General features: G+C 41.2%; 1 protein-coding gene across 1 annotated transcript in view; it reads left to right on the top strand.

The window, feature by feature from the left end:
- The window catches only part of LOC135337542 (uncharacterized), a 127,513-nt gene that overhangs the window by 40,575 nt on the left and 68,818 nt on the right, over positions 1 to 18,120 (top strand). The window contains exon 3 of the mRNA XM_064533474.1: positions 1 to 18,120. This exon is cut by the window's left edge and continues 37,952 nt beyond it; it is cut by the window's right edge and continues 68,818 nt beyond it. Within this exon, the coding sequence (XP_064389544.1) occupies positions 1 to 18,120 (18,120 nt within the window).

Raw genomic sequence — 18,120 nt, 5'->3', positions numbered from 1 at the left:
TTGCAAGAGAGAGCACCACTTGGTAGATCACAGTCCACCACTTTTATCTCCATCACTCCCTCCACTGTTCTGGATATGAATGGAAATCCTCTTGTCGGCATCCCATCAAACAATTCGCTGCAAGTGTTGGAACACACAGCAGATCTAACTCCTCCAGTGCTGATTGACTATGCTCTTGATCTCGACAACAGCTTCCTCACTCTAACGTGGAATGAAGCAGTGGATCCTAGTGTCACCTTCGAAAGAGTTTCTCTTTCCAGTGATACCTTAAATTCTAGTTCGTTCACTCTCACAAGTGGAAATGTTGTGGTATTGAGTGATTCCACTATCAGGATTGTGTTAAGCAATGATGACCTTAATTCTATCTTTGCCATTAATACCTTGGCTACTTCTGCTGCAAACACCTACTTGTATCTAGAGAAAGCAGTAATTGTTGATGTAAATTTGAATCCAAATGATATTCTACCTCCTAAACCAGTTTCTGAAAACAACTTCAGGCAGGATATAACACGACCCACACTGGATTCCTTTGATTTGGACTTAAATACTGGTCTAGTAACTCTCATATTTTCAGAAACTGTAAATTCGTCCAATTTGAATTTCGAAGAGATTTCGTTCCAGAGCAGTATGAGCTCACCAACTCAATCTGTGCAACTTTCAGGTGGTTTCCCTTTCCCAAGTGTACAACCGCTCGTGATATTCAACCTCACAATTGTTGATCTCAACAGGATTAAAGCAGAAGACAATCTTGCTGTTTCCAACATAAAAACCTATATTTCCTTTGGAGCTGATTTGATTGTGGATATGAGCGATAACAGGATTGTTGACAGGCCTTCGAGCAATGCATTGTCTGTAAACATCTATGAATCAGACAGTGAATCACCAATGCTTATGTTCTTTGACTTCAATCTGAACCAAGGAGAGTTGATTCTCTCCTTCGGAGAAACAGTTAATGTGTCTTCTCTGGATATAACACAGATCACATTGCAGAGCGTGCAATTGATAATTCCTGGAATTACTGTTTCTTATACACTCACAAACAGCTCAATCAACCAACTCCCAGACAGTCTCCTAACCATCGTTCTCAGCGAGTTTGACCTTAATGTGATTAAGAGTATAAGAGACCTTTGTTTCTCTGATCAAAGTGATGATTGTTTCATCACATTCCCTAGCAGTACAGTTTCTGACATGACTGGCCTTCCAATAATTGCTGTCAATGGAGAGCCTGTAAACAACTTCACTGCTGATACAATGTCACCAAGCTTGCAGTCATTTGTAGAAATAAATCTTGAGACTGGTCATATAATTCTTGAGTTTTCTGAGTCCATTGATTTCGAAAGATTTTCTCCAAGCAATATAACCTTGCAAAACTTGTTTGAGCCACCTTTTGACCACTTTACTCTCACAGGAGGTGAATTTTCCCCTCTTTCACTTACATCAATTTTAGTAAACTTGACCAATGAAGATTTAGCATCTCTTAAAAGAGAAACCACTATCTGCAGCTACAGGGGCAACTGCTACATCACAGCTCCCTCTCTACTGGTGACTGACATTGCACAAAATCCATTTGCTGGTGTTTCTTTAACTTTCCCAGGTGTTTTAGTGAACAGCTATATCACTGATGAGCTTGGTCCTACGCTTTCAAACTTTAACTTGGACCTCAATTCTAATCAGCTTGAACTGATATTCGACGAGCCAGTTGATGTCACTACTTTGAGGCCAGAGGGATTTACTCTACAACCTGTAGACACTCTCACAATTGGAACCGAATCCTATTCTTTAACTGGAGGCGTAATCTACTCAATTGACGCAGTAACTGTCATGATTAATCTCACAATTGTTGATGCCAACGCTATCAAAGCTGCCCCACTAGCAACTTCCCCTGATGACACATTCCTTACAGTCTCACAGGAAGCTGTGTTTGACCTCGCAGCAAATGCCAATCCTATCAATGCGGCTACTGTTGGCAAGCCAGTTGAGGTTTATGTGGCTGACCAAACACCTCCTATTCTCAACAGATTTGCTCTTGATCTAGAAAGAGACACAGTGAGTGTAACTTTCAATGAACCTATCGTTATTTCCACTTTCAATTTCTCTGGAATCCTTATCAAGTCAAATTGCACAGGAGGAAGTGAATACCGACTAACAGGAGGTATTCTTCCTGAGAATATTGACAACCGTGCAACTATGTTCACATTTGCTCTAAACCCTGAGGATCTTATTGCTGTGAAATCAAATGTGGAGCTAGCAACTTCATCTAACAATACCTATATTGAACTTTCAGCAAACACAGTCCAAGATGTCGTTGCTAATGAATTAGATTTTGTTGACTGCTACCGAGTCACAGTTGTCTCTGCTGACACAGTTAGAATGCAGCTGGTATCGTTTAATCTCAACATGCATCTCGGAATTTTCACACTGACCTTTAATGACGTTGTGGATTCTTCAACATGGAACCCTACTGCCATCTTATTTCAGAATGATGTTTACTCAGATCAGAGTCTAACCTATGGACTCACTATGGGTAGCCAAACAACCAGCCCAAATGGATACTCCATATTTGTACAACTCTCCAATTCCGACCTTCTTGGACTGAAATCAATCGTAGGGTTGACGACAAATGAGAATAACACTTTCATAACTATGCAAGCTTCTGCAATTGATGATACTCTGGGTATAGATGTTTTGGCTATTACTGACGGCAAAGGACTTCCTGTGCGTCAGTACATTGAGGATGATGTAATGCCTCAGTTACTAGATTATGCTCTAGATCTCAATGTGGGGTTATTGAATCTCACATTCGACGATTTCCCAAATGCTTCAACCTTTCAATTCAATCAATTTCAATTGCAAAATACTGTTGGTGCTGCTTTAGTGACCAAACCTCTTTCAATAGCCCCAATCGTTGTCTCAGCTGATGGGTTCACCCTTTCTATTGCTCTCGATATCGATGATCTGAACAACATTAAATTTCAGCGAACATTGGCAACGAACTCATTTAATACCTTCCTCAGTTTCCCTGAGGGCAGCGTGCTTGATCTCTCTAATAATCCCGTCATTGCTGTACCTACCACTGCGGCTCAACCAGTTGGATCATACACAGCAGACATTTCTGGCCCACAGCTTGTTTCTTTCTCGTTCAATGTGAATGTAAGCCAACTAGTCCTCACATTTGATGAAACAATTTCTGTTGCTGATTTAAATATAAATGGAATCATTCTTCAAGATAGTCAGAATGCTTCAGAATCCACCCTTAGCTCAGCATTCAGATTGACTGGAGGAACAAGATCTGTTCTTGATGGAACAGAGGTAACAATTGACATGTCAGAGCAAGATATACTTAATCTGCAGCAGCAATTTTCTATTGCAGCAAGTTTTGATACCACCTTCCTTGCAATTGATAGCTCTGTAATCTTGGATACTAGTGGTAATGCAGCTGTCAATATTTTCCAAGAGGATGCTTTACCTATAGCAACATTTGACTTTGTAGCTGATGCTACAAGTGCTGAACTATCCACTTATGAATTTGATCTAGATGCTGGACTCCTTCAGTTGACATTTACGAAGGTTGTTTCAGTGGCTGATATAGTCTACCAGCAAATCACTCTCCAGGATGCATCTAATGTGGCTGTTGTTGTTGGCTCACGCCCACTTCAAAGTGGTGCTCCAACTGTCAATAACTCTGAAATTGTAACTATACAATTGGAATTTTCTGACTTAAATTCAATCAAGACTCAAGAAACCTTAGTCGTGTCTCGAACATCCACATACCTCTCTTTCACGAGCCTGGCGTTCACTGATACACGCGGTTTATCTGTAATCCCTATTCTCGAAACTGACGCAAAAGTTGCTACCAGATTTATGAGTGATGACACTGGACCTGTTCTTCGTTCATACGAACTTGATCTTGACGAAGGAACTGTTACCCTAAGCTTTGATGAGGCAGTCAGAAGTGATCCATTTAGAGAAGCACGTGTATCCTTTTCAGATGATCTATCAACTCCGACTATTGTGAGATTTCTATTCCCTCCATTAGTCTCCTCAATAGACAATGGTGCAGCACTTGTTGTGGAAATTCGTGATGAAGATTTGAATAATATAAAAGTTGAACCTACGCTTGCTGTGTCAGCCAATAGTTCACTACTGTCTCTGACTGAAGGTGTTGTTGTTGACTTTGCTAATGTTGAAAGCTTTGCTACAGTTAATGCAATTCCGACCGTCTATATTTCAGATACAACTGGGCCTGAACTTACTGACTTAGTAATTGATCCTGCTGGTGGTAGTATCAGAATGACCTTCAATGAAGCTGTAAACGTTTCCACATTCATTGTGAGTGCAACAGAGATTTTCTCAGCTTTCAACATGAGCTCAGTATTTCTAACGGATAGTACAGCCGGCAATCCTCCTAGACAATTCCATATCATCGATATCACACTCAGCTCCAATGATGTAGCAGTTTTGTCCAATGTGTCACCAGATCCTAACCTCCTATCAATCAGAAACATATCTGTCTTGGACTACAACAACAACTTTGTTCAACCAGTCGGCCCAATCACTGGTGGTACAGGCGGGATTGACACGTTTAGACCGCAAGTACTTTACTTCTCATATGATGCTGACAGTGGTCAACTGACAATTTTGTTCACGGAAGCCATAAACATCAATTCTTTTGATGTTACTGCCATTGCACTAAAGAGCAGCATTGGTTTTGCTCAATCCGAGTTCCCGTTGACATCAGGGCTTCAAACTACAACAAATAATTCGAGGGTTGACATACAACTGTCTGTGGAAGATCAGAACCAAATCAAGTTAATGCCAAATTTGGCTAGAGATTCAAGCACAACAATCGTATTCATTGCAACCGATTCTGTTGAAGATACGAGTGGAAATAGAATCTTAGAGAATGAAATGGAAGTATTGTTCTACATTGAAGATACAACACCTCCCAGAATTTTGAGCTGGGACTTGGGCCTCAGTGATGGCAATATCACACTCTATTTCAGTGAACCTCTCGATCTTTCAACATTTCAAGCAGAATACATCACACTTCATAGCAACTCCACAGGTGCTGGTAACAGTGTTAGTCTTAGTGTTGCCACAACACTAATCACAGCAACTGCTGAAGCACTTGATATTGAATTTAGACTGTCAACGGATGATATCAACCTCATATTTGAGGACACAGACTTTTGCACATCTACGAGTAACTGTTACCTCTCACATACTAGTCTCCTAGTGCAAGATATATTCGTTAGCCAAGTTGATCCTATCTCATCTAACCGTCCTCTTAATGTAAGTGATTTGATGCCTGACGAGTCCAATCCTTTCCTAGTATCTTTCCGAGAATTTGACTTCAGCCAAAGTACGCTCACTCTTGAATTCTCTGAGAGTGTTAATATATCTTCTCTAAATGCATCTGGACTTTCCTTGCATGACTCCTATGTGGCAGGTGGCCTCTCTTTCAGTTTTACCAGTGGGACATCCCTTAGCTTCAATGGCCCAATAGCTGTGGTGAACATCAGTACAGAAGATCTCAATCAAATCAAGACGTTACAACCGGAAATGCTATGCTCTGGTTTCCAAAACTGCTATGTGAGAATTGATCCAAGCCTCATCAGTGATATGGCAGGCAATCCTGCACGTGAACTAACTGATTCTGCTGTACCCACCTTCGAAGGAGCACTTGAAAATATTGGATTTTTGACTGACATGATTCCTCCAAATCTGAACGCCTATAGCTTGGACCTCACTGCTGATATACTCTCATTGACTTTTGATGAAACTGTTGACTACAGAAGTTTCAAACCAGAGTTTATCACCATCCAGGGTACTTTTGACTCCAATGCAGGCATAACCCTGGATCCTGTTTTGAACAGATTGTTGACTTCAACGTATGGAACAGTCGTAGAATTTATGTTGTCACAGGATGATTCGTTCAACCTAAAATCCAATAATATGATCGCAACTGGAACCAATGACACATTCATTGTATTCGGAGAGGAAATGATCACTGACATTGCTGGTTTGACTGTGGTAGCCAGAGTGGCTGGTCTCTCTGCATTGAATGTATCAAACTACACTCGTGACTCAATTTTTCCTGATCTTCTAAACTTCGTGGAACTTGATATGAACACTGGAATTTTACAGCTATCTTTCTCAGAACCAGTCCTGCCTGAAGATGTTGACTTTACTGGTTTAACCCTCCAATCGTCAGTCTCTAGTGGAAGTAATGTAACACTTACTGGTGGTACAGTTACATCAGTTGATGCACAGAGTACAAGGCTTGCCATTACACTCTCCAGGGCTGACATCCGTGATGTTAAGGTGCTTTCTGACCTCGGAAGATCACCAGATAACTCTTACATCTCGATCACTGCGAATGCTTTCACTGATCCTGCTGGTAACCCGGTGTTAACTGATCCTGCAACAGCGCCTCGTCAGGTACAGGGATATCGCTCAGATTTCACAAGACCTACATTGGAAGGCTTTTCTTTTGATTTAGATCTCGGTCAAATTGTCCTAACATTTGATGATGCGATTGATCCAGCCAGCTTTGATCCATCTCAGATCATTCTTCACAGTGCATCTGATGGCACTCTCATATCAACAGTATCTAAGCAAGTAACAGGCTTCAGATCAATGCCAGTTACATTTGACAACTTCGTTCTGTTTGTTAACCTCTCTATTTCCAATTTGAATGCTTTGAAGGCAACTCCTGGTCTATTTACAAGCCCAAGCGATTCGTATTTGAGCACTGGTGGTCTTGTTGTCCGAGATCTTTTCTTCAATCTTTTACAGTCCATTGAAGTAAGTCAAGCAATACCAGTAGCAAACTACACTGGAGATCTCACTTCTCCAAGTCTGCTATCCTTCGTTTTCGATCTTAATCAAGGTGGATTGATTTTCAGTTTCGACGAAACAATCAACATTACTCGATTTAGTCCTGAGGAGATTGTTATTCAGAACAGAAAGAATGGCAGTGAGCCTGGCACAATTAGTCTGCAACTATCTCCACTCGGTTCCTCCAGCCCAAACACAACAAGTATAATGTTCACTTATCTTATGGACAACAACGATCTCAATTTCATCAAAGAAAGATTGGACGATATCGGGTCAAACATCAACAACACATACATCAGCATTAGTGCCAATGCCTTTGAGGACACCGCTGGGAATCCAGTTGTGGCTATTTTACAAGATACTGCTCAACCAGCAGCTTCTGGAACACCTGATGATACTCCTCCTCAACTTATAAGATTTGACTTTGACCTAAATGCTGGTATTCTTGATCTCACTTTCTCGGAATCGATATCTGGAGTGTCAACAATAATCCAGAGTTTCATAATTCTATCTTCACTTTCGTCAACAGTTACACCATTCCGACTCACAAATGGAACTAATTCGTTGGATGACAGTCCTTTCTTGCGATTGCAGCTCTCTGTAGATGATTTAAATGCTATCAAGGCGCTCCCTACTGTAGGTACCTCAAATGAAACAACCTACCTGGCTGTTTTCTCTGACGCTGTTCTAGACCTCAGTAACCAAGGCATACTTGAACTACTAGGTGAGAATGCCATCCAAGTTTCCACCTTCACACCTGATTTCAACGGACCAGAACTTCAGAGCTTTGATTTCAATCTGAATGATGGTAGTTTCTTGCTAACATTCACTGAAACTGTCAATGCCAGCTCCTTTGATGTTTCTGGTATCACTATTCAGAGCACTCAAAATGCTTTGCAACAAGTAATGACTCCACCCCGCCAGCTGAATCCTGATGGATTCTCAGTTGTTGAAGATTATTCAAGCATACTGACATTGAAGTTGTCTCCTGCCGACATAACTTTCTTCCAGCTGGCCACTCTGATAGGCACTACAAATGACAACACTTTCCTGAGCCTAGAAGGTGGCTCTATAATGGACATGAGTGGAAATGATGTGCTTTCAATCTTTCCAAATATTGCTCTACAGGTTTCGAATATTATTCCTGATCTCAGTCCTCCTCAGCTACTTAACTACACACTTGATGTTGACTCTGGATCACTTCTCCTCACATTCTCCGAAGTCGTTCTTGTTGATACCATTCAAGTCACTGAGTTCACTATCAACAGCCGTATATTGATTCCACCTCTTGTAATACCGCTAAGTGATGCTGGATTCGTCAACACCACTGATGGTACTGAGATACAAATTGTTCTTGACAATGATGATCTGAATCAGCTTAAAGTGTCTCTACAGGATGAAGTAAGCAGTGATGTATACCTTTCATTCACAGCTGCTTCTCTGCAAGACTCTGCCAACAACATGGTTATTGCTGTCAACTCTTTAGCACCTCAATTAACTGTGCCTGACTTGTCTTCACCAGTTCTGTTGGGATTTGATCTAAATACTGTTGGCACTGGACTTGAAATGATACTCTACTTCTCTGAGACGGTTAATGGGACATCCCTCGATTCAAGTGTTCTAACTCTTCAGTCCAGCCAAAATGACAGTACTGGTTCTCCTTACACGCTACTAACAGCTAGTGTTACTTCAGGCTTATCACCACAAGTCATATTGACCATTGATGTTCTAGATGCTGAAATGATCTTACTCAATCCACCCACTGGACAATTTCCATCGACCACCTTCCTAACTCTTCCAATGGGCTCCATTCAAGACATTTACGGGAATACTAATAATGAAATACCTGCTTCCAATGCTGTAATGGCTCTCAGTATTGCCGCTGACTTTGTTCCGCCTAGTTTAACAAGCTTCATTTTGGATTTAACAGCAGGAAATAACGGTATCCTTCTTCTTACTTTCTCCGAGCCTGTGAACTTCACATCATTTAATCTACAGGCTATCACACTGCAGAACTCTGCCAATGGTAGTACTTCAATGTACACTTTATCTGGTGGTGAAGTTTCACTACTCTCTGATGGAATAATTATGATTTCCTTGAGCAGGAATGACTCCAATGCTGTCAAGGCAATGACCAACCTTGCTGTTTCACAGGCGACAACATACATTTCATCTGCTACATCTATGGTCATCGATTTTGCTGGAATATCGAGTGTGCTTATACCTACTGATAACGCTATATTTTCAGCAGAGTTTGAGCCCGACAATATCAGACCTACATTGGAAGGACATTCTCTTGATCTTACAACCAACCGCGTCACACTGAGGTTCTCTGAAACTGTAAATGTTAGTACCTTCACGATAGAACTAATCAGTTATCAAAGTGAACAGGTCTTGAGTGGCCAATCTGAATCTGTACAGCTCACAGCTGGCACTGTGGTTACGATTGTGCCCGATTCAGTTATTGTATTTGAGTTGAGCTCTGACGATGCAAATGAGATACGTAGAATGACTTCATTGGCTACTGGAATATCATCAACTTACCTCACCATAGCCTCTGATGCTGTGTACGACATGAACAACAATCGTCTTTTCCCAGTTACATCTGTACGAGCTGAACCTGCTGAAAGTTTCATTGGTGATGACATTAGACCTAGCCTCCTCTCCTATGACTTTGACTTCAACACTGGAATAATTAGCTTGAGCTTTGATGAAACTATGCGAGCATCGACACTCATAATCCAGAATATATTCCTGCAGGAATCAAATGTTTCTTCTGCAGTCAACTACAGTTTAACTGACAGTCGAGTTGTTTCTGGAAATAGTCCTGTCCTGGAGATCGAACTAAGTTCAACCGATTCGAACGGAATCAAATTCCTTCCGTTGTGCACATCCAATGTGAGCAATGACTGTTTCCTCAGCTTCCCTGAAAACACCACTATGGACATGGTTGGACATGGAGTGTTTGCCTTTGGGCCAGATGAACCGGGAAGTTTCACTAACGATGTCACCAGTCCTGAATTGGTTCAATTTGTTTCTTTCAATGTGTCCAGTGGTGAGATTGTCTTGGAATTCTCTGAGACAATAGATGTTACTTCATTCCACCCAGAATTTATCATGCTGCAAAGTCTCCATGACAGACCCACGCAAGAGTACAATCTGACAGGAAGCATCAGCACTAGCATACAGAATAGCCATATCTTCTCGTTCATCGTAGACCCAATCGATCTATTCAACATTAGGGACAGCTTACACATTTGTACTCAAAGAGGGAACTGTTTTATTACTGCTTTCGCTGAGACAATTGCAGATATTTCAGGAAATCTGCTAACTCCAATCGATGAAGCAATTCCTGGACGTATTGTGGACATTTTCCATCCTGATATCATTTCTCCTTTACTCTCGAGCTTTGACTTTGATCTCAGCAATGAAACACTCACCTTGATGTTTGATGAACCAGTACTAGCTGACTCTCTGCTAGTAACTGGCATTACCTTCCAAGACCTCCTCACCAATGCCAATGTAAACTACACCCTAACAGAGGGCACTTTCACTCAAGTTTCATCAGCAGTGATTCAGATCGCTCTCACCCCGCTTGATGTGAATATGCTTAAGATTATCGGTGTTGGAACTACAGAAAATAATACTTATATCTCACTAGCTCCCGGCACCATTACTGATAATGCTGGTGTTCCATCATCTGCATCAGTAATAAGAGTGAACTCTTACCTTGCCGACGTAGTTCCACCCCAATTTCATTCATTCTTACTCATCCTACAGACTCTAGAACTTTCACTGATTTTCGATGAACCAACAAATGTTGGCAATGTAGTATACAGCGGCTTCCAACTTTGTTCTAATAGCTCTGAAGCTAGCTGCAAATTTCGACTCAGTAATTTAACAACAGCAATGCTCGGTGACACTTCATCATTTGTGCCTACTATTTTCACACTCAGTGCTGATAATGGAGATTTGATTGAAGTCGATGCATCACTTGCCATCTCTTTAGAAACAACCTACTTGAGAGTGGACCCTCTATCAATTTCAGATTTATTTGGAAATCAACTCATCACAACCATTAATAATACTCAAGCAAGTGGTTACACACCTAGGGGAGCCATTCTTTCTTTGTCCCGATATTCATTCAATATGGAGACTGGAGTGCTTGTTTTCACTTTCTCTGGAATAGCGGCTGCAAATACTTTCGATGCAACTGGAATCGTGATACAGTCCTCTCTATACCTTAGCGACGGTCCATCATATGAACTCTCTGCAGAATCTACTACGAATAGTATGAATGGGGCAGAAATAGTGGTGGCACTATCACTGGATGACATGGTGAATATCAATTCTCTACCAGGTCTAGCTACTGAGATGGGCAATACTTACCTCACCATGAGAGCTTCTGTGATTGACGACACAAGCGGAAATGATGGTCTAGCTATAACAGACGGTAAAGCTTTGCAAGTTGACACTTTCATTCCTGACCAAACCAGGCCAACACTTGATACCTTCGATCTTGACTTGGACATGGGAATCTTGAACCTCAATTTCACTGAGGCTATCAATGTGAGCTCGATCTCTTACAATTCCATAACATTACATTCCAATGAAGATGACAGTGGCACTAATTTTACCTTAACTGGAGGTTCTATTGTACGCTCTCGTGATGGCTCTACAGCTATTATCACTTTGCTTGCAGAAGATCTCAATATTATTAAGTCTTTACCTGATTTGGCTACATCTCCACTAGACACATTCCTCGGTATTACAAACACAACGATAACTGATCTCGCTAGCAACCCTGTTTTTGCAACTGTAGCAATGCAATCTGAGAATGTCACAATATTCGTGTCTGATATGACGTCTCCTGAACTTTTGCGATTTGACCTTGACATGAACAGTGGAATTGTGGATTTGTACTTTGCAGAGACTGTAAACTTTACATCCTTTGATGTCACTGGCATAACACTGCAGGATGCTGTAAATATCACTCTTTCTCCTAGTAACGGCTCATACACTCTCGTTGATAGCAATGGGGTGTCTACTTCCCTCAGCAGTATTCGAATAAACCTTTCAATGACAGACTTGCTATCTCTTCAGAGTATCCCATCACTTGCTACAAGAAGAAGCAAGACCTATATTACTGTTAACTCCAACACTTTGTTTGATACTGCTTGGAATTCTGCATTTGTTATTGATTCAGAATCTGCCCTTATAGTAACAAACTTCACAGCAGATGTTACTCCTCCTAGTTTGCTCTCCTATGAGTTAGATCTAGACGATAGGCTGCTAAGGTTCACTTTTAGTGAAGTTATACTCTTGGATAGGTTTGATCCAACATCACTGTTCATCCAATCATCTGATACTGCACCGATAGATGAAGTGTACACTTTCAACTGTGGCTCTTTTGAAGAAGAGAGTTTAAATACCAGGATCCTGCGCCTTTGCTCTGATGACCTATTTGGTTTGGCTCTTGATAGGAACGTTGCAACCAACATCAACACCACTTATCTCTTCTATGAGAGCACCGCTTTTGTAGATGCAGCAGGTATCAACATCATTGCTCTCCCATCTTCTTTAGCTGAACAGCCTAATAACTTTGTGATGGATGTAACTGGTCCAGTACTGCTATCTTTCACTTTGGATTTGACTGCTTCCAGAATCTTACTAACATTCGATGAAGTTGTCAACTCCAGCTCAGTAATGTTACTTGGCATCACACTGCAAGCAAACTCTACATTTACTGATTCGTTTTACACACTCCAGAGCTCGTCTGTATCCCCTATTGATCTTGATATTATCACGGTCAATCTCGATATTCAAGACATTGATGGATTAGTCTTGAGAAGCGATCTAGCTACTTCCATGAACACTACATTTATCAATATCAGCATGGGCTCATTTTCTGATTACTACAACAATGCATATGTTGAAACTGCTGAAGCAACTCAAGCAGCAGTATACATCCCCGATAGAGCACCACCAACGCTTGTATCATTCTCAGTAAACCTGAACGTCAGTCAGATTTATCTTACCTTTAGCGAGTCTGTGAGTATCTCCACACTTGATGTTACCAACATTGTACTGCAGAATGCAGATGGAGGTCAGGCTTTACCACTAACAGATGCAAGCTCTCCTGCTAGTTTAGTTGATGGTGACCAGGTTATCATTGACTTCGGAATTGAAGACTTTAATGACATTGTTGCCAACAGAGGTCTCTTTACGAGCTTAACAAGTTCATATGTGCAGATTTTACCTGGTGTCATTGCTGATGCTTCTGGAAACCTTGTGTCTGACCCTATAACAGTGGGTCCTGCTACATTATACATCCCTGATGAAATACCACCTGAGCTTGTCGATGTGCAATTTGATCTCAATACCGGCAGTCTCATTTTGGATTTCAGTGAAACGGTTGATCTGCAGAGTGTGTCACCTTCAGAAATTACCTTTGTGAATGAGGTTGACAACAGCTCTGTTTCCTTGAGCTTAGCAACGCCTATGCTCAATGCTTCATCTAGGCTGCAAGTATTCCTTACTGACTTTGATTTGAATTCTGTCAAAGTGAACCCTCAGCTTGCCACAAAACAAAACAATACCATCATCTTCATCACTTCAGGTGCTGTGAGCGATATGTCCGGCAATCCAGTAATACCTTCAGTCACTGTTTCATCTTTATACACACCTGACACAGAGAATCCTTTCCTGCGATCATTCGTTGTTGATTTAATGGCAAGAAGAGTAGTATTTGAGTTCAACGAAGCTCTAGATCCAGCTAGTATAGACATCCTCAGGGGCGGTTTGCAGAGTAATGCCTTGAGGCCAAGTACAGAAGATAGATTCCAATTCCTATCCTCCACTTTTACACTATCAACCTTCAGCTCTGTTGTAGTGGACCTCAGCTTGGAAGACTACATTATACTAGTTGACAGTGGATTCTGTATTTCGCTAACAAATTGCTACTTTACATTTGATGCTGCATTTGCCAATGATACAACTGGCGCAAGAGTTGATCCTATAACTGATGGCGGAGCAAGGCGAGCTTTAAGCCTCTCACTGGACATGGTTCGTCCAGAGCTATTGCAATTTGAACTATTTGATTTCAATACGGGAGATATTGTGCTAAGTTTTACTGAGGAAGTCAGAGCTGAGTCTTTCAACCTTACTCAGCTCACTCTGGCTCAATCTTTCGAGGTTGGTGCAATTGGATTTTCACTGACTGGAGGAAGTGTAATATCAAATGATAGTAGCATGGTAACTATACGACTTTCATTGGAAGATCTGAACCGAGTAAAAGCCAGCTCACAATTCTGCCGGCAAACAATCAATTGTGCACTCAGATTCACTTCCAACTTGGTTATGGACATTGAAGGCAACTCGGTATTACCTGTTGAAGCTACTGGCACATTCTTAAATACAGATGTTCCTTTGGATATTATTGCCGATTCTACTCCTCCAGAGCTTCAGTCCTATAGCCTAAGTATGGAAACTCTTGAACTGTCTTTCACATTTGATGAGATTATTGACTCCGCAAATTTTGTTCCAACTGCGCTCACATTTGTGAGTGACTTGAATGAGACTACCAGATACACACTAATTAATATCAATAGACTCACTCTTAATCCATCTACAGTTGTGGAGACATTACTACAAGGCATTGATGTAGTTGCCATCAAAGCACGACTTGACCTTGCAACAGAACCTTCCAATACATACATCACCTATAATGATACATTTATTCGTGACGTTGGAGCGAGTGGCGTGATGAATACGAATAGTCACAACTTTATTAATCCCCCTGCTGAGCCAATTCCTGCGAGAAATTTCTTCCCGGATGTTACTCCACCAAGTATCAGTAATATTCAATTTAGCTTGCTTGATATCAATCAAGGGATACTAGAAATTAGTGCTGATGAACCATTGAGTGCCATTGTAGTTCGTGATGGAATTACTCTACAGCAGAGAGCAAATAGTGGATCTAACTTCACACTGACTGTCGATGCCGAGCAAGTTTCTTACATTGACGAATTTGATAAGAGAGTGATTCGTATAAGAATCAGCGATGAAGACTTTCAAGCAATTAAACTCAACCCTGACATTGGTACCTCAGTAACAAATAGCTTCTTGACACTTGCTGATGCAACCTTGCGAGATACTGCAGAAAATTCCATCATTGCATCACCTCCGCTACAATTAACTACTTTCATTGAAGACTCCACACCACCGTCCCTCACATCTTTCGATCTGGATATGAATGCAGGTTTAATATTTTTGACCTTTGATGACATTGTCAATGTAATGTCTCTTGACATTTCTCGCTTGTTTCTTGTTGGAGAAGTGGGAAATCCCAATGCCACTTACCAGCTCAGAAATGGCTTCACCAGTAGTAATGATGGCTACGAAGTAGTGATTGAAATCTCTTCAACTGATCTTAATGTTATCAAATCGAACCGATTGATTGCAACGTCCAATCTCACAACGTATGTATCAATAACAGCAGAACTCATTGCTGATACAGCCAATCTTAATGTTAGAAGTACAACACAGCTTGTAAAAATGTTCACTCCAGACACAACGCGACCAAGTCTAGAAGGATTTGAACTGGATATCAATCTAGGAGTTCTTTTGCTTAGTTTTTCAGAAGCAGTTGACTTCACTACCTTCAACGTGACTGATTTTACTCTTCAAGATTCGAATATCCTGAATTTCGATTCGAACCGACAATTTCCTATCTCAAGTGGTATTTTCGAAACATCGATGAACAATTTAATTTACACTATTTTCCTGGTTGAACAAGATTTGAATGAAATCAAAGCTGACTTTAATCTGGGGACAAATGAAAGTGATACCTATTTGTCTCTACTTAGCTCTGCAGCAGAAGATTTTAATGGAAATGCTATTGAAGGACTAATGTTCACAGAAGCTCTCCAAGCTATCCGCCTCAGAGATGACCTGACTCCGCCCATGATTTCTTCCTTTTCATTCAACCTTGATACAGGTGAACTCGTGATAACTTTCAGTGAGACTATCCGTGGCAACACGCTCATGATCCACCGTTTAATAGTGCAGAGTAGACAGCTCTCTGTTCTGAGCCAGCAGCATCAATTGACAATGGGGACTCATTCACTTGAAAACAGTGTGGAAATGTCAATTTTTCTGTCAGAATCCGATCTCAATATTATCAAAAATATCCCTGGCCTCGCAGTTTCTAATGAAACAACTTATCTCAGAAATCAGATTGAAGCTTTTGAAGATACCAACGGCATTGCTGCTTTGGAACTGCCTGATGGAAGCGCTATTAGAGTATCGGAGTACATTCAGGATACAACATCTCCACAGTTTATTGGTTTTGTACTAGACTTGAACAGGACTAGAGCTAATCTGATTCTTACCTTCTCTGAAACAGTCCTATCTTCTACTTTCAATGTTTCCGGGCTAACTCTGCTGAACACTAACAATGGATTACCCACCTCTCTTCTGACGCTTAATGGAGATACTAGCAACGTGATTGATACCATGGGTGCTGTGATTACTATTGAATTGACTGAAGAAGACTCTAATCTTGTCAAGTATCTTCCAGACCTGGGTTCGCCATCCAACACCTTCCTAGCCATTGCTAATGGATCAGTGACTGACAGAGCAGGAAACTTGCTAACAGGCAAATCTTTCAGTGAAGCCATCCCTGTGAACTTCGTGTATCCGGATGGCGTAGTTCCCAACATGTTTGTCTTTGAATTAAATATTGACCAAGGACTCGTAACTCTAACATTTGATGAAGTTGTGGATGTCAACTCGTTCAATTACAGCCTGATATCACTGGTCAGTGACCTTACACCTCCAATAAATGTTCTTACTCTTAGTGGTGGCTTTGCTCAGCCAACGAATGGCTCTGTCGCCACAGTTGAACTGACAAGAGACGATCTCAATGCTCTAAAACTAGACTCCAACTTGTGTACCAACAGATTCAATTGCTACTTGATGGTATCAATGGGCGCAGTTGCTGACATAGCTGGAAATCCGATCAACACTGTAGATTCCTTGATGATTGCCGGTACCCCCATTCGAGATATGTCACCACCTATTCTCGAGTCATTTGATGCTGTGAGCAGTGGGCTGGCAACATATCCGTTCACAATAGTACTACACTTCAGTGAACCAGTGCAAATAGATGTGAGCTCAACTGATGTCTCCTTAATTCAACTGTCAACCAATACCTCTGTGGCAGTAGCCTATAACCTAACAAGCAGCATGATCACAAACACAATGAACGGGCCTGATGTGGAAATTGCTCTGAGTTCAACTGATTTGGATGAACTTTTCTTCCGATTACCACTACTCCAAGCTATCAACACTACCTTTATACAGATGTTCTCAGACTCTTTCATCGATCTGTTTGGGTTCTTATTGCAAACTACTCCAATTATGCGAATCAACTCGATAACTGGTGACTTCACACCTCCTGAACTAGTGGATTGGATACTTGACTATAATACTGGTCAGGTCATCCTTACATTTAGTGAGTCTGTAAATGCTTCCACCGCAACACCTGAAAGAGTTATTCTTCAAAACTCTGTACAGCGAAATATTTCGTATGTAAGGTTGCCATCAATCTCTCCGATAGATTCGCTTGAGAGTAGCACAATTCTCTCCATTTCCATCAATCAATCTCTGCAAGACAACATTCGTATGTTGGGTATTGGTGAATCTCCTGATCAAACATTTCTCACTCTTGAAAGCCGTTTCGTTCTGGATCTTGCCACCATTAGACTTGCCGAGATTGCTACTGGTGTTCAGGGGAATATCATTCAAGACACAAACGAACCTGAGCTGGTATCATTCACTATCCAATTTGATCCGGCACTAATATCTCTATCTTTCAGTAAAGCATTGAGTGTGGCTACATTCGATTCCACTCTTCTCACATTGCAGTCTGCACCTTCAAGTGCTCTAGTGTACACACTCACCGGTGGTACACTACTAACTCAGGTTGATTCCGATGCGCTTCTGCTTGAGCTTACACAATTTGATGTTATCAATCTTCAAGTTATTACTGGACTTGCTGACTCGCTGAACACCACCTACCTCTCCATGCCATCCTACACAGTGTACGGTATTAATGGATTGCGTATAAAAGCCATTGCACCAAATGAAGCTGTACGAGCAACTGAATACGGCAGAGATGACATTAGTCCAGGGCTAAGTTCCTTCACCCTAGATCTCAACTTAGGGACGATTAGCTTCTCCTTTAGCAAGGCCATTAACTTGGAAACATTTAGGATC

This window comes from Halichondria panicea, chromosome 6, assembly GCF_963675165.1.
Source record: "Halichondria panicea chromosome 6, odHalPani1.1, whole genome shotgun sequence".
Classification (NCBI taxonomy): domain Eukaryota; kingdom Metazoa; phylum Porifera; class Demospongiae; order Suberitida; family Halichondriidae; genus Halichondria; species Halichondria panicea.
This window is presented reverse-complemented; position numbering and strand designations above follow the sequence as displayed.